General features: G+C 38.8%; 1 protein-coding gene across 1 annotated transcript in view; it reads right to left on the bottom strand.

Moving 5' to 3' along the window:
- Positions 1–311: 311 nt before the first annotated feature.
- The window catches only part of SPARCL1 (SPARC like 1), a 61,843-nt gene continuing 52,007 nt past the window's right edge, over positions 312–10,147 (bottom strand). Inside the window, 4 exon segments of the mRNA XM_010383124.2 lie at positions 312–778; positions 6,077–6,225; positions 7,011–7,159; positions 8,549–8,685. Coding sequence (XP_010381426.1) covers positions 750–778; positions 6,077–6,225; positions 7,011–7,159; positions 8,549–8,685 — 464 coding nt within the window. The 3' untranslated portion in view covers positions 312–749.

Raw genomic sequence — 10,147 nt, 5'->3', positions numbered from 1 at the left:
ATCAAATTTGGTAAAAAAGCACTTGAATTTATTTTTATTCTGTTTAAACTTATATAATGATGAAGGACATTAATGAGCAGCTCTTACCACTGAGTATTGTTTCCTGTAAGAGGTGTCTCACACTTTTTCCTCAACCACACACACACACACACGCGCACACACACACACGCGCACACACACACGCACATACACACACTTAAAGTAGTAGGGTTTAGGAAGCACAATTATAATTTGACATGAAGTGTGAGTCTTGGGTTGATCTTTCACATTTGATTGTCTAAATTATAACTGGAAATACACTTGACTAAGCATTTGGATTTTTATGGACTGTTTATTAGGGTATTAAGATATTGAAAATAATACACGTAAACCACAAGAGTAGCATTCCATTTTCTTGAAGTGCATATGATATTATGAACAATACAAATGCATTATTTTTATCGTTAATAGTTTTATCATTAATTATCTCATAAGTCGATGCAGAGAGTGAAATTACTATGAATTAAACTTCTGTTCACAATGTACAGTATTTTGCATATATTGACTTTACTTAATTTTGCATTTTTGTTTCCAAAGTTAATGTTAAATACCTGGTGCATAAGTTGTTATCAAGCAGTTACTCTCATTGTCTTGTCATCCATGCAAACATTTTGCTAAATATAAATCTACAAGTATTACAGCTGCATATATTTCTGAAGTGGTTAGAACAGAGGAGGATGCTGGAAAGTTGAGTTCTTTAAAATCTTCATTCAAAACAAGAGATTTTCATCTATGTCTTCTGTAAAAAACAAGAAGCAAAATAACGCTTTTAGAAAGTAGCCAGAGTAGTAGCACAAATAATATTAGAGCTAGGGGATTAGAGAAACCATCTAATAAGGCAGTATAATGGTGATCCTCAACTCTGGCAGGACATCAACATCACTTGTGAACTTTTAAAAATATATATTTTTAGGCCTCACCTCTGGACTCTAGAATCCGAATCCCTAGGGGTGGACTAATGGCATGTAGACATTTAGAAAACTCTGCAGGTAATTCGGCTGCAGGGTTGAGAACCACTGATAAAGGAAGAGCAGGTTAAGGGGAGGTCCAGCCAAGAAGTGCCAAGCATACTAATCTAGAAGGTGAGCTGAAATATAATGGAAATAAATAGAAATATAGTGCTAGGTAAATCCAGCTTTTAAGTGAGTAGCTTGTCAAAGAAATTGTTGCCATACTTGTGGAAGAAGACAGCATCCTCTAGCAGATATAAGATCACTCCTTACCAACATGGCCCTCCCTAGCAAACTATTATACTACTCTGTGTGGGCACTAGGTAATTTTCCTGCTAATAATCTTTATCTGGCCCAGAGAGTGGGAAAGATTATGGACTTTGATATATTTTTTTTGAGTACTGGCTTCATATGTAAAATGGAGAGAATAGCTTCATTACTTACACATTTACTTATATTTGCACCCATAGCCTTTGTCTTCTTTCTGTTGCTCAGATAAGAGGTTGTCCTTTTTCTTGACGTTAAGGCTAATTCCTCTACCTATGCTCAAGATCTCTTCTGACCTTCACAAGATTCTCCTTTTACTTGCCTCTTTTTTTCTTACATCCTTCTTCCACCTTTCCTTTTTTTTTTTTTACTAGATCCTTCCATTAGCATTTAAATATGTTTTATATTTAGCCTCTAGAACAGTGCCTGCATTTATGTAGACCATCTGTAAAGATTTCTTGAGCAAATGAATGAATAAATGAAAGGAGTGCTCAAATCTCTTTTATTCTAAAAAATGCTCCCCTTACTCTGTATCTTTTCTAGGTCTTTGCTGCACTCAAACATTCACTCCTTACCCTTTCTCATCTCCCTTTTCTTCTGAACCTATAGAATGTGACTTCCATCTCTACCATTCCACCAAAACTACTCTAACCAAGGCCACCCAGGATATCTTTATTTCTTTCATCTTCTTTGACATCTCAGTCGCATTTGGCACTGCCAATCTCTTCCTCCTCTTTGAAACACCTCCTTTGCATGGCACTATCCTGGTTTTCTTCCTTCATTTCAGGAGAAACTTCAATGTCCTTACTGAATTCTTTCTTCCTCCCCATCCATCATCTAGATGTTGTTTCTCAGCATGGTGTTCAATCCTAGACCCCTTTTCATGTAAGTCAATGCGTTCTCCTTGGGAGAATTAATTCCCTTCCCTGGTGTCAATTATTCTCTGTATGCTTATAATCCTCAAATATGCATTTCAGTTCCAAAACCCTGTCTTGATATATAAGCAGCCAACAAATATATATAAAGTTCCACGTTACTAATAATCAGGAAAATTTAAATCAAAACCATCTCACAATGAGATGCCAGTTCATAGCAGTCAGAATGGCTATAATTAAAAAGTCTAAAAACAACATGCTGGTGAAGCTGCAGAGAAAAAGGAATGCTTAGACACTGGTAATGTAAATTAGTTGAGCCACTGTGGAAAGCCGTTTGGAGATTTCTCAAAGAACTTAAAACAGAACTGCTATTCAACCCAGCAATCCCATTACTGGGTATATTTATAAAAAAATCATTTTACTAAAAAGACACATGAACTCACATGCTCATTGCAGCACTATTCACAATAGCAAAGATATAAAATCAATGTAGGTGCCCATCAGTGTTGGGCATGGTAGGGATAATGGTAGTTTTGATGGAGTGGTAGCGATAATGGCCAAACCATAATTACTTTTGCATGAAACTAACACTTAAGAGACAACCTAATACTTTAGGATTCAAAGTATTTAAAATGGAATTGGTCATTTACTCCAAATCCACTTCTGTTCTCATGTTTTCTCAGTGGAAGGTGCCTCTATTTACCTCTATTTACTCTGCCTGCTCTAAGTCAGGGACCTAGGCATTGTACTTCTCTTTTCAGTCTCTCACCTCTCTGCTCTCTGCTCCCCCATATTTCCTATCAAATATTGTCTTATTTCCACATGATATACATTTCAGTATGCTTACATTTAAAAATATATTTTGAGTATGTTTACTTCTCTTTTTTTTTTTTTTCCTTTTGGTCACTCCCCTAGTTCAAGTTCTCATCAGCTCTTGCCTGGGTTTACCACAATATTCTCTCAACAGTTCTTTGGCCCTGCCACAATGCAACCAGGGGAATCCTTCTTAAATACAAACCCAGGGAAATCACTGACTTGTTTGAAACGCTTTGGTGATTCCCCAGTACTCTTAGGATAATGTCTTTAAATGGCTTTGGGGAACTTGCATTCATCTGAGTTGTTTACCCTGTTAGTCTCACTTGGAAGATTTTCTGACGATTAGCATGGATATGTGTCAATGCATGGTATGCATGCGCGCAAACTAAATGAGGACTCCTGCACCTGTTATTTGAACCCCATTTTTACAGATAAGGAAAATGAGACTCACTGAGGATAAGCGACATGCCCTAATTCACATAGCTAGTTAATAACAGCTATGTGAGGAATATATGGGCACATCTATCATAGGCAGTTAAAATTCAGGAAAACATTGGCTAAACTCTATCTTCTCCTTCTGTGGATTTCTCAGCCTTGAAGGAAAGAAGGGTATACTTAAAAATAAATTTTTTTTCTTTAGCTACATTCCAAAGCAATAACTTGTTTACGTGTTCTGACTGAATATTTAATAACTGCTTTATTGGTTTATTATGTGATAATTTTTTCCTTTCTTCAAAATAAGGCAATGATAGCCAAACCACAGTGCACAAACAAGATCATTAACAGCTTTGTAAATGACTGGACTTTAAGTCCTTCCTACTCCTCCCAGACAACCACCCAGTGGAGCCTGGATGAGCTTACACACTGAAGAGCTGCCAGAAGCTTTGCAAAAGGAAGAATGAGATGCAACTGGTTTTCTTAAGTAAAATGGCCTCTGTTTAAATTTGCCTTTTTATCAGTCGTTTAAAATCACATGTCATATAAACAGGCATCCATAAATACATCCTATTCCAGCTGAGTTTTCCCCTCTAGATAATGGTGGGGCAGGGCAGGACAGAGGGATATATTTGAATTTTTGTAAGTACTCTGCGTGTATCATAGATGTTAGAAAGACAGTTGACACCCAATCCCGTTGGTCTCCTTCTCCTCCTCCTGCTGTAGCAGGATTGGTCAGTGTGACCCAATACAATGAGGCAGAAGTCATGATATATAACTTCTGAGGTTAGGTTACAAAAGACATTGGGGCCTCAGTCTTGGCTTTCTCTTTCTGCCTGGTCACTCACTCTGGAGGAAACCAGATACCATGCTGTGGGCAGCCCTGTGGACGAAAGGCCTACATGATGGGATACTGAAGGCTCCTGCAAAGAGCCATGGGAGTGAGCTTAGAAGTAGACCCTTAGCCACAGTCAAGCCATCAGATAACTGCTGCACTGCATGACCCCTTGACCACAACCTAATGAGAGATCCTAATGCAGAGCCATCCAGGTTAGTTACTGTGAGATTCTTGACCCTTGGAAACCATGAGAAAGAATTTAACCTGTTAAGTTGTGAGGTGATTCACTATGCAGCATAGGCAACTAATACACAGAACTAGGTACTTACAAAAATATACATCCTTTCACAGAATGTTTATTTCACAGAATGATATTATTGCGAGGAGAAGGACTGACCCTCTCTGGTTACCTATTTATTAATAAGTAAATCCTCATACTTTCACCTCTTCCTCTCTAATTTCAAGGCATTCTACATATATATGGGGAATATTTTAAAAATGAAGTTTGCACAAGTTATTTCTTTTTGGGAACTTCCAATGTTTGATGAACTGATTTTCTTTATCGGTCTAGCTGCATGTTTATCCCGATGGTATATTGTAAACACGAATGAAATCTCTGTTTCAGAGATTTGATGTTCACTGTTAATTTATGTTCTGTGAATGGTATTTTCCTTATTTATTTATTTTAACTGACAAATAAAGATGGTATGTATTTATCATGTAAAACATGACCTTTTAAAATATATATACATTGTGGAATGGCTAAATTGATCTGATTAGCAAATGCATTACCTCACATACTATCGTTTTTGTGTGTGTGTAGTGAGAATTGCAAGTAGATTTGAATGCTCACTGTTTGAACATCTTTCTTTTTTTTGAGACCAAGTCTCACTCTGTCTGTCACCCAGGCTGGAGTGCAGTGGCGCGATCTTGGCTCACTGCAACCTCTGTCTCCCAGGTTCAAACAATTCTCCTGCCTCAGCCTCCCGAGTAGCTGGGATTACAGGCGCATGCCACCAAGCCCACCTACATTTTGTATTTTTGGTAGAAGCAGAGTTTCACCATGTTGGCCACGCTCGTCTCTAACTCCTGACCTCAGGTGATCCACCCACCTCGGCCTCCCAAAGTGCTGGGATTACAGGCATGAGCCACCGTGCCCAGACTTTCATATCTTAATTATTGAAAACATACCTGCTCATAAAAGTCAAGTCTAACTTAAGGAAAGAAAAGGAAACATATTAAGACATAACCCAGCAAAACAAGTGTCTACATTTAATATCCTCCACTGCAGGAGTGAAGAAAGAATGCTCTGATCTACCCTCCCACAGTTCCCATTCGTTGAAGATGAAGTCATGGGTGAGTTTTGGGTTAAAGGATTATGCCAGCACTACTTGTGATGTAAAATCCAGTCTTCAGTGTGTTGGTAATGGATTCTGAGATGTTCTGACATTTCCCATTGTCAGAAATGGGCTTGCTTATTTATTCTTTACGTGTAATTTTGAAAAGTTGGGCCCAAGGCCCAGGTTAAGGTAGGATATTAAATAAGGAAGGACACAAAGCCTGCTGAGATTTGACCCAACTCTGGATTCACATGTCTTTTTAGGCTTAGCTGACTGTTGAGACCTCAATCCATGTTCACCCTTGCTACCCTTTGAAAACAGTGCTATAAAGGTAGTAAGAAGTGACTTTGTAATGACAGCACGTGCACCAAGGGAGTCCTATCTGGGAAGCTGCTACTTTTTTGTTTCTAGCTTCCAATTTGAACATGTGGCAGGACCTCTCTATGAAGCATGCGGGGGCTTAGGGCTTGTCTGGGGAAGAAGACATCCCTCGTCTTTGGCTGGTGATGAATTTACCTTCTTTAATTCCAAAGCAGTGGCCCCACTCCTTCAGGGTGATATGTTTATCCTTGTTGGGGTCACACTCCTCAAAGAAACGGGTTATGCAGTGTTCCATGGGCACCAGAGATGCTCGCAGAGGAGCAAGTTCGGAATGTGTCAGGACTCTGCAATGAAATACATGGCATCCTATTAACTGAATAGCTTGTGCATGAAGATTTAACTCTTAGGCTCACCAAGGACGTTTTTCTCCCATAAGGTTGCTGTATATGTGAAATAAATAGAATACTGATAAAAAACTGCCAATGAAATGAAATAAACGATTTGTGGGTAAGGTTGACTGCTTTTGGGATGTCGATTCACGAGGTTTCTGTCTTCACAGGAACTGTCCTTTTCCCACCCTAAATCTACAGGGGTGTACCCAGCAATCATGTTGGTACAACCTGGTTCTCATCCACTGACCATACCTGATTGTTTTAGATGTAGTCACTTGACCCACATTGGGCCAGTCTTGGGAATTTAGGATCAAGAATGAGAAAGTCGGAGCAGTCTCTGTGGGAAGCTGGACCTTAACATGTAAACTTAGGAGCTGTGGTGTAGCCATATTCTGCTATCTTCGCGGCAGCTTTTTTTTGTTTTTAATGAATATTACATAGCTTTGATAATTGTGATAAGGGGACTTCAAAACGTTCACTGACAAATGGAATTAAAAGATAAAATTATAAAACATAAACTTTATCAACATAAGCTCTATCAAGTTCCAGACTTTTTTTTATTATTATACTTTAAGTTCTAGGGTACATCACACACAGCAGCTTTGTGTTTAGACTCCTAACCAGGCATTACAGTATTCTAAAATGGAACTGGGAAATGTCCTAAATCTGTTTAGATTTTCCTTCTGCATAGATACGTAGATATTTCATCAGAGAGAGAAATCTAGAAATGTTCTTACCTATCCATAGGGTGTTGGTCAAGTTCACTAAACTGCCAGTGCACAGGATACACATACATGTGGTAGTTTTTCTTAAAGTCCCTTAAGAGAAGGTCAATGGGATGGTCCCCAGCCAAGAGCCTCTTTTCATCCAGGTAAATTTTCTTGACCTGGGGTTAAGAAGGCGGAAGACTGTCAGAGAATCAGACAAATGTAATGGACTCGTCACTTGCTAAACTTTACTTGAAGAGTGACAGTAACACGATAGAGGAAAACAAGCTCAGGACATCATGTGCAACCAAATGAAATTCCTTCCAATCAATACTACAGGCCTTTCTCATGCCTACACAGAATAGCACCTGATGTAAGAAACCTCTGGTTTTTAGAAGAAATTTAAATCTTTTTTAAACTTTTAAATATTTTAAGTATATTTTGCCTCTTTCTTTTAACAAGTAATTAATGTTCACTACTTTTTTTTTTTTTTTAACTATGAGGTTTTAATGAAAAGGGCTGAATTGACTGAGGGAAAATTTTTGATTAGTTAGTGAAAAGTGCTGCTCCTTCCCCTGATGGCAGAGTCCGTTCTTAGTCTTCTAGGTCATCCATCCAGTGCCAACTCAGTCTCGCTTTTACCCTGTGTGTTACTGCTTGGCCAGCCCCATTGAAATTTCCCTGTTTCAAAGCTAATATCCTCAAGGCTCTCTGTGACAATGTATTCAAGACGGAGGCTAGAAATTATTCTTGAGCAGTGCATGTGAAACTGTCAGCTTGTGAAGTTGCCTCTTATTTCACTGAGTAACTGGAAGCAAACAGAACCTCCACCTGCTCCCAGAACCACAGCTTTCCTACCTGTGACCTTCCTGTGCTCCTAATCTAAGTCCAGCCCCTCTCATCTGGCTGGGACACGTATTGAAGAATGCCCTCTGGCAGTTGTGTGCATTCTCTGCTCCTCACTAATATTTCTTTCTTGACTGGGTTATTTCCAGAAGCATACAAACATCCTCTACCATCTCCCACTGCTAGGGGGGACTCTTGAACTCACTTCAGCTGCCACCCCATTTCTCTTTATCTCTTTATAGCAAAACTCCTTGAAAGGATTGTCTATACTTGCTACATCCACATCCTTTCTCCTAGTCTCTGTTGAACTCTCTCCACTGGAGCTTCCTTCCTGAAACATGCTCCCAGCCCAGGAACAGCTCCTATCAAGGTTAACTATGACCTTGACATGCTAAATCTCTGGCCAATTCTCAGTCCTCAACTCACAACCTATAACCAGCATCTGACACAGTTAATGCACACCCTCCTTCCTTTTTATTTATTTTCGCACCATGTTTAATCCCAACTGACATACTTATACATATATTTGCTGATTTGGTTATATTTGCATAAATGCTCATTTTACTACATACAATTGCATATATGCACATATGTATATATACACATATGCATATATACACATATGCATATATAAACATGCATATATGCATATACATGTATATATACAAATTATATATATATAAATATGTATAATTGAAGAAGCTAATCTGTGGTTAACTTACTTTACTTCTCTGCTTCTCATTTAGATAGCCAGCGTGTTCAGAGTTGGCTTCATAAAGCTGCATGAGGATATTCTTGAGCCAGTCTCTCATCCGTAGAGGAAACTGAGTCACTTCAAAGTCCGTACAAGTAGGAATAGCTGTTACAAACAGAAAATGTACTGTAATCTTTGGGCTTATTTGTGTACTATGGCAAATCCTCATAATAGGAAGCTTAACAACTTCTGGCAACTGACAGAGCCTTCTCAGGGCCCCATTATTATGACAGTGGTCCTTAGCCCTGGCAGCAGCACAACAGAATTGCCTGGGGTTTTAAAAAACATACCAAATGCCAGCTTCCAATCAAGTAAATTCTGTTGTGACTGGTCTGGTGTGAAGTTTGGGCATCAGGATGTTTTAAAACTCCAAATTCTATTTGGATGTGCAGCTAGGCCCCAGAACCACTGCTGTAGAATCAGAGTTGAAATTTGTAGGTGGAGGGCACAAGTGCTATTGAATAGAGGAAAAGGTAGATATTAGCTGATACTATGGTAAGAAATAATGCTAAATCTCAGTGACTTAAAGAAACAAAAGTCAATTTTGCAATACTGCTACAAGTCCAATACAAGTTGGCAGGAGGGCTCTCTGCTCATTGCAGTCTCCCCAGAGCTCAGGATGACTGCCATTTTTTAAAAAAAATTATACTTTAAGTTATGAGATACATGTGCAGAACGTGCAGGTTTGTTACGTAAGTATACACGTGCCATGGTGGTTTGCTGCACCTGTCAACCCATCATCTACATTAGGTATTTCTCCTAATGCTATCCCTCCCCTAGTCCCCCAGCCCCTGACAGGCCCTGGTGTATGATGTTCCCCTCCTTGTGTCCATGTGTTCTCATGGTTCAGCTCCTACTTATGAGTGAGAACATGTGGTGTTTGGTTTTCTGTTCCTGTGTTAGTTTGCCGAGAATGATGGTTTCCAGCTTCATGCATGTCCCTGCAAAGGACATGAACTCATCCTTTTTTATGGCTGCATAGTATTCCATGGTGTATATGTGTCACATTTTCTTTATCCAGTCTATCATTGATGGGCATTTGGGTTGGTTTCAAGTCTTTGCTATTGTGAACAGTGCTGTAATAAATATGTGTGAATGCGTCTTTATAGTAGAATGATTTATAATCCTTTGGGTATGTACCCAGTAATGGGATTGCTGTATCAAATGGTATTTCTAGTTCTAGATCCTTGAGGAATTGCCACACTGTCTTCCACAATGGTTGAACTAATTTACTCCCACCAACAGTATAAAAGTGTTCCTATTTCTCCACATTCTCTCCAGTTTCTGTTGTTTCCTGACTTTTTAATGATTGCCATTGTAACTGGCATGAGATGGTATCTCATTGTGGTTTTGATTTGCATTTCTCTAATGACCACTGATTATGAACTTTTTTTCATATGTTTGTTGGCCACATAAATGTCTTCTTTTGAGAAGTGTCTGTTCATATCCTTCACCCACTTTTTGATGTGGTTGTTTTTTCTTGTAAATTTGTATTAGTTCCTTGTAGATTCTGGATATAAGCCCTTAATTAGATGGAAGATTGCAAAAATTTTCTCCCATTCTGTAG

Source organism: Rhinopithecus roxellana, chromosome 2 (assembly GCF_007565055.1).
Source record: "Rhinopithecus roxellana isolate Shanxi Qingling chromosome 2, ASM756505v1, whole genome shotgun sequence".
Taxonomy (NCBI): Eukaryota; Metazoa; Chordata; class Mammalia; order Primates; family Cercopithecidae; genus Rhinopithecus; species Rhinopithecus roxellana.
The sequence above is the reverse complement of the archived record's forward strand: the minus strand, read 5'-3'. Positions and strand labels throughout refer to the sequence as shown.